The following is a 17,256-nucleotide window of genomic DNA, read 5'->3' as shown; positions in this document are numbered from 1 at the left end:
GATTATCATAGTAAAATACTGCATAACTATTTGCAGCTGTAGTCGTGAGTCACTTAGCAGTGGGAATAAATTCTGAGAAATGCTTTGTTAGGCAGTTTCAGCAATGCACGAATACAGACTACCTACATGAACCTAGATGATGTGTGTGTGCGTGTGCATATATATATATATTTTTCTTCATATTAAAAAAAATATCCCTGCACATTATTGGGTATCATTGATTTCTCCTGCTTGATCTGCAGTGCTAATATCAAATGCCCTATATCAGATTCTATATATGCTCCGCTATCATCTTATCAGACCAGTAGGCAGTCCATCCTTGACCAAAACATTCTTATGTGGTGCAATTGCATTGGCAATTGTTTTTAAAATTTTTAATTTTTTAAAATTATTTCCTCTTCCTATACTTTTGGCTTTTCCACATGTCATATAAACAGAAATATATAATATATAGCCGTTTGTGTCTGGCTTATTTCACTTAGCATAATGATTTTGAGATTTATTCATATTGTTAGGTCTATTTGTAGTTTGTTCCTTATCAATGCTTAATAGTATTCCGTATGTGGATCTACTATAATTTGTTTATCCATTCACCAGTTGATGAACATTTGTTTTCAGGTTTTGGCTGTTAGGAATAAAACTTCTAGAAACATTCACTTACAGGTTTTTAGGTGTATATATTTTCTTTAGGGTTAATATCTAAGACTGGTATTGCTGGACCATATGGTAAATTGATGTTTAATTTTATAAGAAATTGCCAAACTGTTTTCCAACATGTTTACATCATTTTCTATTATCACCAGCAAGAGTATCCTTGGTAGTACCTAGTATTGTTAGATTTTGTTTTGTTTTTGTTGTCGTTAGTGTGTAGTCATGTCTTATTGTGGTTTTAATTTACATTTTTTCATTGTCTATTGATGTTGAGCATTTTTTCATGTGTTTATTTACTAACCATATCTCTGGTGAAGTGTCTGTATTTCTAGGTTTTAAATTGGGTTGTTTTCTTGTTAAGCTTTGAGAGTTCTTTGTAACTTCTAGATAAAAGTTATTTATCATATATATATGTATTGCAAATATTTTATCCCAGTGTTTTCTCTTTTTTTGGCAGTTCTTTAAAGAATAAAAATTTTAATTTTTTCTTTTTGCATAGGTGCTTTTTCTTTGCTATCTAGGAAGCCATTACCCAACCTAAGCTCACAAAGAATTTTTGTTGTTGTTTTCTAGAAGTTGTATAGTTTTAAGTTGTACGTTTAGATCTGTGACCCATCATGAAGTAATTTTTACATAACATGTGAGGTATTAGTTGAGGTTCACCTTTTTTCAAAAGATGTTTAATTGTTACAGCATTTGTTGAAAAGATTATCCTTTCTTCATTGAATTACCTTGGCACCTTTGTTAAAAATCAGTTTACCATAACTGAGCGGCTGTTTCTGGCACTATTCTGTTCCATAGATTTAAGGCTGTCATTTTGCCATTATAACACAGTCTTCATTACCATAGCAGTATAGAAAGTCCTGAAACCAAATAATGTGAAATTCTTCAACTATATTCATTTCTCAAAGTTGTTTTAATTATTCTGAGTCCTTTAGCTTTCCATATCAATTTTAGAATCAGCTTGTCAGTTTCTGCAAAAGAGCTTGAGGGTTCCTGATTGGGACTGCATTGAATCTATAGATCAATTTGGAGAAAATTGGCGTCTTGTCCCACTTTTTCTCAGAGATAGAGGGGGAGTTACTCTAGCTTTCTGCATTCTAGTCAGAAGCCTATATGGGCATTTTTAGTGGTATTTCAGAAAGAAATAATTTTGCTCCACGATTATATTCACTATAATATGTTTAGTGGAAGAGATCACGGACGAATCCCTGTTTGTGAATTGGATATCATCCCCTGCTGCCATCTCAGGAACGTCATACCATATTTTTTTTTCCTCTGTTTTCAGTGGTCTTTCTAGAAGCCTGTCCACTAGCATTAAACTTTTTGGGTTATTCCTTTGTTGAAAGCAAAACAATCTTGTTTTAAAAAAAAAATTGTTGTAATTGTAGTAAATCACACATAACATGAAATTTACCATCTTAACCATTTTTAAGTGTACATACAGTTCAGTGGCATTAAGTACATTCACATGGTTTTACAACTATTACCACCATCCATCTCAAGAAGTCTTTTCATTTTGTATAACTGAAACTCTTGACCAGTTAAACAATAACTCTTCCATTCTCTCCTCCCCACCCTCTGTTCTATGCAACCATCATTGTTCTTTTTGTCTGTATGTATTTGACTACTCTGAGTACCTCATATAGGTGGAATCATACAGTATTTATCTTTTTGTGACTCATTCATTTCACTTAGCTTAATGTCCTCAAGATTCATCCATATGGTAACGTGTGTCAGAATCTCCTTCCTTTTAAAGGTGTGTGAATAAATACACCATGTTTTGTTTATCCATGCAGCCATTGATGGACACTTGAGTTGCTTCCATCATTTGGCTGTTGTGGGTGATGTGGCTAATAACACGGCTGTCAAAAATTTTAACCCCACTAGAATGTAAACTCAATGAAGGTCAGGAGAATCTACATCTTGTTTCTTATCCTGTCTCCAACGTTGTAACTGGCACATAGCAGTTACTCAGTAACGTTTTTTAGATCAACAAATGAACCTTACATCTGCCTCTAGCAACTATCTTGTAGCTCCTTGCCTTTATAGCTAAGCTCAAGTTTCTAAATCCACTTTCTGACTTTCCACTCTTTCCTTATGTCATTTCAGTCTGGTTGCCAACCGCCCTGCTATACTGTAACTGTACTGTATACTGTTGCCAAAACCACTAGCTACATTATGGTTCTTATATCACTTAGCCTCTCTGTCTACTTCTAAGAACGGTGTATTTGCCAAACTTCTATTACCAGAACCTCTTCCTGCTTTTTTCCTATGTCTCTGGCTATTCTCATGTCCCTAAAGATTTACAATATATTTGGGAGAGAGACATATAAACTAATATATTCAATAGAGTGTGTCAGATTTTATGATAAATGTTGACACATATTACTGTGAATGTACCAAGGAAAGTGTGCACAATTCTCCCTGAGATTGGAGATGTGATCAGAAAGGATTCATGGATGAGTGAACTCATTAATGTTGAAGGATAAGGATATGTCCACTGCACTTCCTACTCTGTACACTTTCCATCTGATCCTTCTTCCATTGCCTTAACTTCACCTGCTTTTTACATGCCGAGTTTATTCATGAAGAATACAACCTGCTTAATATTGTCATCTTTCTCCCTAAGCCAGAGCTTCAGACAGAAGTGATCCCAGATTCTTCTTTGCATTTACTCCACACGTCTAGTCGGTCACAGTTATTATATAATGTATCTATCCATCTATACTGGCACTGCTTTGGCTCAGAATTTCCTCATTTCTTGCTTTAATTGTACAGTAGTTTCCTAGCTGACTGGTACAGATATTCCTGTCTCTACCCCAATCTCTATTCCATATTGGTGTACAATACACTTTATAGAATAGAGGTCTAATCTTGTAACTCCAAGTCATTCTTAAAATGTTAAGTTATTCCAGGTTGGAGTGGTTAGAAGACACTCTGTAGGAAATGACACCTAGCCAGAGTTTTGAAAGATGATTAGGGGCTGGCGAAATAGCAATAAAGTTCATTCCAGGCAAAAGTATCAATGAAAAGGTATGAACACACTGCATGGGATAGTTGAAGAACTGTGGTTATTTTTTGAATTGAGAATGCCAAGAGAAAAATGTGGAGAGACTGATAAAGAACCATATCTTATAAAGCTTTGCATAATGGCAGAGGTATTTAGATATCATTAGTGTCATGGTCTTAATGGTTGTATTCTCCCAAAATTCATGTGTTGAAATCCTAACCACCAAGTTGATGGTATTAAGAGACTGCACTTTGGGGCTGGGCGCAGTAGCTCACACCTGTAATCCTAGCACTTTGGGAGGCTGAGATGGGTGGATCACTTGAGGTCAGAAGTTCGAGAGCAGCCTGGCCAACATAGTGAAACCCCATCTCTACTAAAAATATAAAAATTAGCTGGACATGGTGGCATGTGCCCATAGTCCCAGCTACTCGAGAGGCTGTGGAACGAAATTTGCTTGAGCCTGGGAGGCAGAGGTTACAGTAAGCTGAGATCATACCACTGCACTCCAGTCTGGGCGACAGAGCACAACTCTGTCTAAAAAAAAAAAAGAGGTAGAACTTTGGAGAAGTGACTTGATCATGGGTCAGAGCTCTCATTAATGGGATTAGTGCCTATCTTTTAAAGAGTCTGAGAGAAACCCCTTCCCCCTTCCCTCATGTGAAGTTACAGTGAGAAGACAGCTGCCCATAAGAAAGTGAACCCTTAGTAGACACTAAATTTGCTGGCATCTTGATCTTGTACTTCCTAGCCTCCAGAACTGTGAGAAAGAAATTTCTGTTGATAAGCCATCCAGTTTATGGTATATTTGTTATAGCCTCCCAAGTGGACTAAGACAATCAGGAATGGCAAAAGGCATATTTCGAGTTAAGTGAATATTTTGATAAGATTTGTGTTTTAGTTTGACCTCTGTGACTGCAGTGAGGACAAGGACTATATTAGAGACAGAGGACACAAGGTCAGATAGAAGGTGAGTGTGAAGTAAGGCAGTAGCAATGGAATAAAGTTCAAGGTTCTACCTCATCCACAATCAATGCTTTTCCTCCTTCTCCAGGTGGATCTGTGTCTCTGCACATCTGTTTTGATAGTACTCTTCGCATACATCTGTTATAACACCACTCTAAACTATATAAACGCTGATATACTCCTCTTTTCCTCTCATACCATAAGCTCTGTGAGGACAAGGATTTCATCTTATTTAACTTTGCATTAGTGTCATCTAATATATATAAGGGTTTTAGAGCTCAGTAACTGAATGAGCAAATTCAAGGTTATATGGATGAACAGGCAAAAAACTATTAAAAAGGGTAAAACTTGGAAGTTCTACAGTAGGCACAAAGAAGATTAGGAGAGGTCAAGATCACTTTAGATTCAGAGATCATGGAACGTTTGCTTCATTGAGGTGCTAGAGCTTGATTTCGAAAGATGGGTAAGGCTTAATCAGGTGGAAGGATATACCATTTAGGGGGAAATGATGTAAACCAAGGTATAGAGAATGGTTGGGGATATGGCCATGGGTATACAAAGGAAACTAGTGAGAGAAGAAGCTGTGTTATGTCCTGCCAGGTTGTAGAGGGTAGGCTAAATAGTCTAGACCTTAGCCACTAAGTAGAAGATAATGCCCAGAGGCAGTCTCATAGTGTCCACTCTGTCAGGTAAATCATTTGGAAGATAAAAACATGCTAGGAATAGTCTAAGTAAGTTTCAAGGTGACTATGTCAGGCAAATAACCACGCCTTTAAGTCTTAGTTCTGTTGTCGAGTCAAGACAACTCACCCATATAAAAATGAAAATAATATACTTGTGAAAGCATTTGTGAAATACGAAAATCTGTAGGAAATTTATGGTTTTTATGTCTTCTCCCAGTGATTTTTATGTCCCTCTCCCTAACATAGATATGTGTTAGTCTTCTTCCACTAGTTTGATAAGAAAAAAACAAACCAAAAACCTTAAAGAGCTCAGTCTCCAAAGATTTTTGTAGTGGTTTCATTTTCTCCTTGTCCCTGTGTACTATAGGTTTACTCTGAGGAGAGCAAATTTCTCTATTTCGATCTATTTTCAGTTATTCAAAAGTTAAAGATTTCAAAGCAGAGAAGTTAATTTCAGTAAATAGACCTTTTCTGAGGAGTTTTTATATATTTGTTATAAATAGAAAAACCAACAGTGTTCTAATGGCATAGACTTAATATACTGAAGACTTCATCTTTCATTAGATAGAAAAATTTTCTGGTCTCTCCAGGAGGTAAATGGGTAGGGGGAGGAAGACAAGAGATGGTAGGAACTTGGAACCCCAGAGGTTTTTAAATATAAGAGCAAAATACAGAAGCTACTGTGTATTACACAGACTCACATTTTTTTTTTCCCAATGGCTAGTTTGTTTTCTGCCAGTTCCAGTTACCCACATCCCTCTGTGTTTTGGGGCCTGTACTTCCTCTAAGGTGTGAGAGTTTGTTTTTTTCCTTCTGTGGGCTTTTACAGGCCTGAAAAAGCTTCTCCCCTTTTCTTTTTAAGGCCCTTCAGGAGTTTTTGCAATCTTTACTGGTCTCTAGAAGGGAGGAAATACACAATTTTTATCTTTCTTTTATAAACCTCATCTTCCTAGAGATACCATGCTCCCAGCTGGCTACGATGGGATATTTCTAAATTTTCTTTTAGATCGCTTAGATGATTTGGGACATTAATAGTTACAAAAACTATTAAGGGAAAACTATAACAGGAGGTTATATATAGTATATTATTAATTTTATAGTGTGTATAATCTGTATATTGATTTCATCTAAATCTCTAAATATATAGATGTCATCTATACGTTTATCGTATGTGTAGTCTGTATATTGATTTCATCTAAACAGGTTTCTGTCCCTTAGACTTGAAAGAACGTGTATCACTGTAGTATAGAGATGAAAATAAAGGACACAAACTAAAAATGATTTTGGTTTCTTTTTTTTTTTTTTGAGAGTTGAGGATGATTAATGCAGAGCTAGAATGACAGGCAGGCAAATGGATGGGTAGACAAACGGGTTCTATATTCCCAACTTGAAATCACACAACGCTTCATGAATTGAAAATTGATTAGGAAGTAAAAGTTTGCCATGGAATCCTGACGGAGGAGAGAGTATAGTGAGGATGACATGGAAAATAAAGGTATCAAGAGGTCTTACGTGGCAGATTGGAGGGCAGTAGGATACCACTAGTGTTTCACCACAGATGGTTTGAAAAGCACTGACCTAGAGCGACGTGAAACTTGGTAGCAATAGAAGTGGCTACAGGACCAGAACAGAGTATATACGTGGTAAAACTTCTTGATACCTTTACTGTTTCCATGTAGTGGCTATTATGACTATAAAATATTTATAAACATTTTTGTACACAGATTTTGATAGTCATAGACTCATTGCACTGGAATATAAACTTAGAATTGCCAAGCCTTTAGGGTAAATTTGTGTTTAGCTTTAGAAGAAACTTAGTTTTCCAAAGTGGTTGCAACATTTTTTCCTCCCACAATGTATGAGAGTTCCAGTTGCTACCTGTCTGCACCAACACTTGGTGTTGTCTTTAGTTTTTAATTTTAGCCGTTCAGTAGTGTGTAGTTCTTAGTCATCGTGGTTTTATTTGCATTGCCCTGAGGAATAACGATGTTGAGCATATTTTCACTTGCTTATTGACCATTGGATATTCTCTTTTATGAAGTGCTGTGTAAAAATTTCCCCCCATTTTTTGAATTGGGTTTTGTCCTTTTCTTTTTGATTTTTAGAAGTTCCTTACATACACTGGGTCTGACTCCTTTGTTAGATATATGTATTAAAGGTATCTTCTCCCTATGCGTGTCCTATGTTTTCACTTTCTTAATGGTGTCTTTGATGAGTACACATTTTTATTTTGATAAAGCACTTGTTAATTTTCTTTCTTTTAAGGATAGTGTTTTTTGTGTCTTATTTAAGAAATCTTTGCTTATCCTAAGATTTGAAAGATCTTTTCCTATGTTTTCTTCCAGAATCATTGTCATTTATCTTTCACATTTAAGTTTATGATTTGTCTGGAATTAATTTTTGTGTAAGATGTGAGGTAGGTGGTTAAGGTTCATTTTTCCCCCTAGTGCAGTTATCTAGTTGTCTAGCATTATTTATTGAAAAGACCACCTCTTTCCTCATTGTATTGGTATCTTTGTTGTAAATGTATTGACTTTACATGTGTGAATATAATTCTGGACTCCTTGTTCAATTACAGTGATGTGTCTGTCCGTCCTTACGCCAGTTGGCTTGTCTTATTTACTTTATTTGTATAAAAAGTCTTAAATCTCATCCATTTATCTTTGAGATGATTTAGAAACTGTGATAGGCTACATTTGTTTGTTTTGGGGTACAGCCATCTATTAGATGAAAAAAATCATATATTTAATAATCAGTTGGAAATGAATTAAACTTAGAATAAACTGATTGTCTTATAATACTTTATAGAGATAATTAACTTGTTTTTTAGGTCATGATGGGACTGTGTTAACATTTCAGAACCTTTGTTTTTAAATTGACATACACTTTGTGTTAACTTAAGGTAAGAAATGTACTGTGACTCTCTCTGGAAGTTAAAAATAGATCAGAAAGATGGATTTACATTTGCAAAGAGCTGTATTATAGGGGAAGTGAATTGATAAGCTGTTTAAGCCATGGCGATAGGCACAGTCTGTTCTGCTTTGTTCCAGCATTCTCTTTCCAGTAAATACTCTTTTAGTCTCATCCCTAGATCCTCTAGTGGTCAGTAAACATCTTTTTTTTTAATGTAATTTCAAAATTGTAAGATACGTGTCAGAATCCTAGCAGGAGACAGAAGACATTCTGGTGGGATTTTAAAGAAAACTTAATGGAACTTCTTTCTATAGACAGACAGTAACAAAGTAAACAGCATGGCACCTGGAGACTAGCAGCAGCAAACATAGTTACCACCTTAGGGCTGAGGTGCAAGAAGAAATAACCATGAATATATTTAGAAATAATATAAAGCTGTATTTCTTCTCCTATAACTTATTTATTTAAATGTCACATGACAGGATCTTCCTGTGTTACCATCCCGTGAAAGTAACATTTCAGTTGATAGCAAATGAAATTTTAAGTAAACCTTTTTGAAGTGTACTGGTTCATTTCCTTTTTTCTCAGTATGTGGAAAATTTTCAGCATTTCTTATCAAGTGGAAAGAGACAAGATAATTTGTCATGGGGTATATCAAAAATAGCATTTGAGTATTTTTGTTCATATACATCACTGTTCCTTTCCTGTACTGCAATTATCTCCCTCACAAATAAATTCTGGGAATTCTCAGTTCATATGTAAATAGCAATATGACAGAAGTCTTAACTTAAATAGCAATTCAGTTAGCTTAAAATTTAAGTTACCTTTTTAAATACCTTTTACCTAGGTTCACAATGGTCCGTAGTGGAAAAAATGGTGACCTTCATCTTAAACAGATTGCATATTACAAACGAACTGGTGAATATCATCCAACTACACTGCCAAGTGAGCGAAGTGGTATAAGAAGAGCAGCAAAAAAATTTGTCTTCAAAGGTAAAATTCATGTTCAAAATTTTGATTATTGATTCTTCCCTACATTCTTCTTTGTGGAAATTTGAGAACTTCTGTAGTAATTGGTTGTTGCTAAATAATTACCAGTTGAATTGATGATGCCACTCAATCAAAAGCAAAATAAAAATTACACTCAGCTAACTGAAGGCCAGTAAGCATGAAAAGGGTGGTTTAAATTATAGACAGAATATGATACCATGAAAGAAAAGGAAATATTTTTCTAAATTAACGACTTCTGCTTTTACCCTTTCGTGGTCTCTAACGGTGCACTTTCCAGCACTGATGCCACTTTCAATGAGGAACTTTTTTGATGCTTAATAGGAAAATGTTGACAAAGTTAACTGGTTTGTTTACTAACATGAAAACTGGAAGGAATTAACTATATTTCTGTGATCATGTCCCCCCAACCCCACCACTGCCATTAAATATTCTCAGGATCACATTCATTTTAGGACCCTTGGATCTTCCTGAATGGACTAAATATTTGAAAGGCAGTGGGATATTTATCTTGGAAGGTCATGATAATTTTTCCCTCTTTTTCCGCATATAAAGGGGAAGAGAAATTTGGGATGAGATAAGCAACAAGTAGTCACCAGATAATTAAATGGATTTTGTGTTATAAATGGTAATTTTGTCTCTTAGGCTTACCCCAAAGCAGGTTAATAAAACTGTAAGATAATAAATAAATACCTGCTTGCGTCTCCCTGTGTATATCCCTACCAATAACTCCCTTATACTTAAGATTAGGCAGACCCATTACCTCTTAAACTGAAGTGAGGATTCATTCATTCATATATTTGATAATTTATGTAACAAATGTTAACTGGGTTTCTGCTATGTGCCAGTCACATTCTAAGCCTTGGAGATATATTGAAGAATAACATAGATAAGGTTCCTGCTCTTAGATTGCTTATCTTCTAATTCTAAAAAGTAAGGAATGTTCCACTCATCAATCTGCTTACTCATGTTAGTAGCTGAATGGTGTATTTTGGAATTTGAATAGCTAGCCCATTCACACTAGAGAGGTAGATGGTGATTTGCTCCATCCCCTGGTTACTTCCGAGCTGAAGATTCTTCTCAGTTGTACTCCTAAGGAAACAGAATTGTCTTGAGGATTAAAGTTTTTTCCACTTCCCCACTTCACCATCCCTACCTTCTACTCAGATATAGAAAAAGCGGAGAGAGCTGTTTGCTTGCAAAAACGCAGTGATGATAAAACATTATTTTAGAAAATTCTGTTCCAGGTAGGTGTTTCTCTATATGTAATTTATTTGCTAATCTGTTCCATTTTTAGGATGTGCCTGCAAAATCTTCCTACTTTACTCCCATAGAGAGATAATTTCGTATTTCCGTACTTATTACATGCTTTGGTGAACAAGCTGGCTCTGTTTATATTGATAGGTACAAAATTATAGCAGCTACCGCCCTTCCTAAGTGTCTAAGTAAGTGTAACAGCTAAGAACCTTTGTGTGGTAGCATCATTACAAATAAATATTTTGTTTTAAATGCAGTAAGATTTTGTAAAACAAAACAAAAACCTTTATGGTTTAAACAGAAGGCTATGATTCTCTTAGAACTACATACATCTCTAAAAATTACAATTCTATCTTTTTGGTATCATTTATTCCAGAAAAAAAGCTGTTTTATGTTGGAAAAGACAGAAAACAAGATCGTTTGGTAATTGTTTCAGAAGAGGAAAAGAAGAAAGTCTTAAGAGAATGCCATGAAAATGACAGTGGAGCTCATCATGGTATATCCAGGACCCTCACTCTGGTAGAATCCAATTATTATTGGACATCTGTGACCAATGATGTCAAACAGTGGGTATGGCTTATGTATTTAGAATATTATGAATACTGTCTTTCTGATAGATATTTACAATTTATTATTTCTCCAGGTTTATTCTGGGTATCACCTCTCATTAAGTATTTTTGGCATGGTTATTTTTATTTAAAAACCATTTAAAGGGAGTTGTATTTCCCTTCACAGTTTTTTTAAATAACTTAAGTATAATTTGAAAAGTAAAGAAGCATCATTTAAACACTTGCAAATGCCATATTTAGATAAGAGATTATTTAGAATCATATTTGTATCATTGAATTTTTTTGTGTAGGCAGAATTTAAATGGAGCTGGAATTCATTTGACTAAATCATTACCTTTTCAATGGCAATCATACAAGGTTTTTTTAGGAGGAGAATATGTTCATAGTAAGTCAGGCCTAGTATGTGCTCTCATCTTTCGTGCTTGTTCCATCTTGAGGTAGAATGTCATATATGACAGAAACCCAAAACCAAATATAACCAAAATCACATTTTGAGGATCATGAAATAAGTCTGAGTTTTGTAACTTTATGACCCATTGGGACCTTCAACTTCTCCTAATAGAAAATTCACCTATAGGAATTTTGGGGTTCTTACTAGAAGTCAGCTGATCCTACTCTTTCCAGTGTACTGTATGCCAAATGGTAGGAATTCCTTGGTATATCTCTGAAATCTCCTTAATAATTGTAGTAGTGCATCAAAAAGACTGGCATTTCAAGCATAAAGAATTAAACCAACAGTTAAGTATCATTTGTGAGTTATCAGTTTATGGGTCTGTTCAGGTATTCCAAAGACCTTCATAATTTATATATTTTTCCTGCCATGCATTTTTTACAAACATTCAGTTAAATCTTTGTCGAATTGTTATCACTGCAGAATGAATATGATTTTTGGAAATAATCAGAAGTTATTTGTGATAAAATCCAACAAATAAGTTTAAATTGGAAAATGAAAATTCTGATCAAAAGTAACTGTGACTATAAGGTGATTAAACAGCTTTTTAATTTTTCTTCAGAAGCTAGTTTGAAAGTAGTTTCTAGAGTGGAATTCCAGAGATATATTGAGAAATGGCACCCATCCATAAATTGAGCAGTTAATCTTGTCTCTCGTCACTTAAATGAAAGCAGCAGGACAGCATGGGTTTTGTTTATGTTTATTCTTTTCTCACTTTTGAGAGAAATGTCTCCATCTATACATATTTTATGAATGAAATTATATTTCAATAAATATGGTTGGACTAGATTAATGAATAGACTTCTTAACATGATAACTTTAGGAGGAAACATTTTGTGCATATAGTAATTATTGTAAACTTACACACTGATTTTAAATTATAGGAAACTTGTTTAAGATCTTTTAAAGTATTTAATAAATATGTATTCAGTGTGAACCAGATTTATGTTTCATGTGAATAAGACCCAATAAGATGGTCATTTAGTCGTATAGTCTTCCTTTAGTATAAGCAAGGGATTTCTTCCAGCACCACACTCATATAACCAAATCTACTCATACTGAAGTCTTTCAGTCGATCCTGTGAAACTCGCATATACAAGAAGTCACCTTTCTGCATCCTTGAGTTTCTCATTCCTCCCTACCAATACTGTACTTTTTATTTGTGTTTAGTTAAAAAAAAAGCCATGTATAAGCTGACCTTCTCAGTCCAAACCCATGTTGTTCGAGGGACAGCTGTAGTGGCAACTACAGTTGTTTGTTGTTGTTTTATTTGTTTGTTGTTCTAAATAGGTTTAATCCAGTGATTCTCAGTCCCGAAGTTTCTTCTTCAAAACAGGAAGTGTACCTATTAACCATTTTAAAATTCAGATTTATAAGACTGCTTTTATATTGTGTAGAGTGTTAACATTTGTATGTATTTTCTTTATTGTGTGCCTGTTTGTAGGTATATGCTTGTCAGCATTGCCAAGTGGCAAAAAATACAGTTATTGTAGCACCGAAACAGCACCTTCTCAAGGTGGAAAATCCATGGAGTTTAGTTACTGTTGATCTGATGGGACCTTTTCATACAAGCAACAGAAGTCATGTATATGCTATAATCATGACAGATTTGTTCACCAAATGGGTTGTGATTTTGCCTCTATGTGATGTTTCAGCATCAGAAGTTTCTAAAGCTATTATCAATATATTTTTCTTATATGGACCTCCTCAGAAAATAATAATGGACCAAAGAGATGAATTCATTCAACAGGTAAGACAAATAAACTACTTAGGTCTGGGAGCATATCTTATTCCTTTTCAGTGTCCAGAACCAGTGTCCTCTGCATTATGTTACAGAGTGCTTAATAAATTCAGATAAATTGCTATAGGTAGAGAGGTATGATATTAAATACTACAAGGATAATTGTACTGGAAATTAGGAGATTAAGATTTTAATACTTACTGTGGGTTATTGTAAACCCATCTTCAGATATCCTCAAATTAAAATGAGGAGGTTGGACCAAATAATCTTTATTTACTTCTAGATTAAAAACCTGTGATTGATTGGGCCTGGTGGCTCACACCTATAATCCCAACACTTTAGGAGGCTGAGGTGGGTGGATCACTTGAGCTCAGGAGTTCAAGACCACCCTGGGCAACAGGGCAAAACCCTATCTCTACAAAAAATACAAAAATTAGCTGGGCATGGTGGTAGGAACCTGTAATCACAGCTACTCAGGAGGCTGTGGCAAGAGAATCGCTTGAACCCGGGAAGTAGAGGTTGCAGTGAGCCGAGATCGCACCATTGCACTCCAGCCTGAGCGACAGAGAGACTCCATCTCAAAAAGAAAAACAAAAAATTAGCCAGGTGTGGTGGCATGCACCTGTGGTCCCAGGTACTTGGGAGGCTGAGATAGGAGGATCACTTGAGCCCGGGAGGCAGAGGTTGCAATGAACTGAGATTGTGTCACTGCACTTCAACCTGGGCAACAGAGTAAGACCTTGTCTCAAATAATAATAATAATGTGATTGACAGGTAAAGGGAGACTTAAATAAATGGAAAAATACATTGTGTTCATGAATAAGACTATTCAGTATTGAAAGGTACTTTTTCCCTTGTCCTGGCCTTTTCCCAGTTAAAATTAACCTGAAAGGATAAACAGGGGAGAATATATATGAAAACTTTTTATAAGAAATATAATAAGTACTAGACTTAAGGCATATGTTAAAACTTTTTGTAATTGACAGGGTACATGTTTAAGAAAAATCAGAGATAGCCAGACTTGGTTCAAAGCATCTTTGATGGCTCAGTCCAAAAGAAATATCTAAAGTTATATTTATTAAGTAGATAGGACATATCATGGCACCCCAGGATTATTCCCAGTTTTCATAATTCTCTAGGAGGACTCAGCATATAGTCATATTCATGGCTAAGATTTATTCAGCAAAGAGAAAAGACACATTGGGAGAACCAGGTACAAGTTTCTAAGATCTCCTTCCCCAATAGAGTTACACAGGACATGTTTAATTCCTTTAGCAGAGTTGTGACAACACAGGGAAGCTCACTAGAGGCTCAGTGCCTAGGGTTTTTATTGGGGGCTGGTCACATAGGCACCTTCTACCTGGCATGTACAAAAATTTCAGACTCTTAGAAGGAAAGATTGTGTTTGGTCTTATAACCAAAACCTAAGCTCCTAGACATTAGCCAAGGTGCAACCTTGTAAGCAGGCCTTTCAAAGAATAGCAGTCACAGATCCGCTGTGTTAATATGTTAAAGTTAGCTGTCAGGTTAATTCTTTTCTTCACAGGTCCATCCAAACAACTTAATAAGTATTTATGTTGTAACCACTTAGTAGGAATTTAAAATACTCATAAAATGAAAGACAATATATTTTTGTTTCATTCTTTTTTTTTGAGACAGGGTCTCATTCTGTCACCCAGCCTGGAGTGCTGTGGCACTGTCTTGGCTCAATGCAACCTCCGCTTTCCAGACTCAAGTGATCCTGCCACCTTAGCCTCCCAGCTAATATTTGTACCTTTTTTCTTTTAGAGACAGGTTTCACCATGTTGCCCAGGCTGGTTTCGAACTCCTGAACTCACACGATCCACCTGCCTTGACTTCCCAGAGTGCTGGAATTACTGGTGTGAGCCACCACACCCACCCCTTTCATTTCATTCTTAACCGTAATTACTTGCTAATGGGTAATGTGTACCTGTTGACCACTGCTTACCTTCTCAGACCTTGGAATCATATTGTACACTGCCACCCTCATTTCCTGTTTCACACTGATTTTTACATAGTAACTGCTTTTTATCACAGCATTCGATGAAGAAAACAGTTCTGTAAAGATGTGATGTCATCAAATGAATTGTAACCTGATCTAATGTTGAAACTGAACTGCCTTAAACTGGTAGTTTTCATGGTGTCCAACAGATGTTAAGGGGTAACTTAGCACAAAGTTTGTTAACAGTGCTTTAACTGATAAAGCTAGTGTCACAAATGTGTCTAGTAGAGGAGGAACATGTAATTAATTAACAGGTAACAATTTGCTAATTGTTTAAAATTATTTCTGTAATATGATTTTAGAATCTAATACCAAAAGAATTTTCAGGTAAATTAAAGAATTTTAATTTTTAAAGTAGAAACAGAAAAAAATATATTTGACTTTTAATCTCTAGAAATGGAGGTCGCATTCTAAACCTAGGAACAGTGGTATAAACTTCAATGGAAAAAGATTAAATTTGGCTGCATAATAATAGGAGATTTATGTGGTCGTTTTGTAAATGAAGGCAAGGTAGTCTTGCCTGCCTTGATTGACATAGCAGTGGTCTGTGCAGTGTAGTACGTAAGGCAATCCAGTCTGGGGGAAGACTATTGGAACTTCTACTTATATTTTTTAAATCCAAAAAATAAGAAATAAAGCTTTATTAATAATGTATACAGATTGATAATAGCATCCTGACTCAATCAACAAGACAGCTATATCACACATACTATATGAAGGTATCCTGAAAGAAAAGTGAGAATCCACATGTTTCCTCACTCATACTTTTGCTTTTAGCAGTTGAATGAAAATATGGATATCATCTAGCATTCACCACACTACTCACAAAATGGCCAGGGAGCTTACAGTTTTGCAGTGAAAGCAGATAATACTAAAAGGCAAACACCCATCAGCCACAAGAAAATGATAATGCTGGCACGTCTACGTAACTTCCAGCTCTTAGACACAGCAATGAGATGAATACAAATATTAACTATAGTAGTCCTCATTTATCTGCAGTTTTACTTTCTGAGGTTTCAGTTCCTATAGTCAAGTGCAGTCCAAAAATATTAAATACAAAATTCCAGAAATAAACTATTTATATTTTTTTTAATTGCATACCATTCTGCGTATAGTGATGAAATCTCATGCTGTCCTGCTCTGTCCAAATGGGATGTGAATCATCCCTTTGTCTAGCATATCCTCATTGTATATTCTACTCCCTCCCTATCATTACTCACCTTGTAGCTATCTTGGTTATCAGATCAAATGTCCTGGTTAGTAGTGTTTGTATCCAAGTTACCCTTATTTTACTTAAGAATAGCCCCAAAGTGCAGGAGTAGTGATGTTGGCATATTGTCAGTCGTCCTATTTTATTTTTAGTTGTTAATCTCTTACTGTGCCTAATTTATAAATTAATCTCCATCGTAAGTGTATATGTATAGGGGAAAACATAGTATAGATAGGGTATGGTACTATCTGCAGTATCAAACATTCACTAGGGGCCTTGGAACATATTCTCTGAAGATAAAGGGAGACTACAGTTATCAGATCTGATAGGAAATTAGCCATCAAAATTCAAAATTATTGAGAATACTCTTTGAAATATTGGTTCACTTCCACTTTTATTAATGAAGAGCCTTACCCTAAGTGCATATAATGTTTCAGGGTATTTGCTAATGATAATATGAAGTCATTATGATTAGCTAGCAGGTTTTCCAGTCGTGTTTAAAGTCATCTGGTAACCAAACCACGACTTGGAAAATTTTACTAAAGGTAACAATAGGGCCAAGTGTGGTGGCTCATACCTCAGCTTTTTGGGAGGCTGAGGTGAGAGGATAACTTGAGACTATAGGTTCAAGACCAGCCCATGCAATATAGCAAGACTGCATCTCTACAAAAAAAAAAAAAAAAATTAATTAGCTGGACATGATGTTGCACACCCATAGTCCCAGCAACTCAGGAGGCTAAGGTGTAAGGATTGCTTAAGCCCAGGAGGTCAAGG

At 35.5% G+C, this 17,256-nt stretch overlaps 1 protein-coding gene across 1 annotated transcript in view; it reads left to right on the top strand.

Annotated features, from left to right (window-relative positions):
- The window catches only part of GIN1 (gypsy retrotransposon integrase 1), a 32,177-nt gene that overhangs the window by 2,433 nt on the left and 12,488 nt on the right, over positions 1-17,256 (top strand). The window contains exons 2-4 of the mRNA XM_011989022.1: positions 9,071-9,216; positions 10,865-11,058; positions 12,953-13,258. Coding sequence (XP_011844412.1) covers positions 9,078-9,216; positions 10,865-11,058; positions 12,953-13,258 — 639 coding nt within the window. The 5' untranslated portion in view covers positions 9,071-9,077. The remainder of the gene's footprint in view (positions 1-9,070; positions 9,217-10,864; positions 11,059-12,952; positions 13,259-17,256) is intronic.

This window comes from Mandrillus leucophaeus, unplaced genomic scaffold (assembly GCF_000951045.1).
Source record: "Mandrillus leucophaeus isolate KB7577 unplaced genomic scaffold, Mleu.le_1.0 Scaffold344, whole genome shotgun sequence".
In the NCBI taxonomy this organism is placed as follows: domain Eukaryota; kingdom Metazoa; phylum Chordata; class Mammalia; order Primates; family Cercopithecidae; genus Mandrillus; species Mandrillus leucophaeus.
This window is presented reverse-complemented; position numbering and strand designations above follow the sequence as displayed.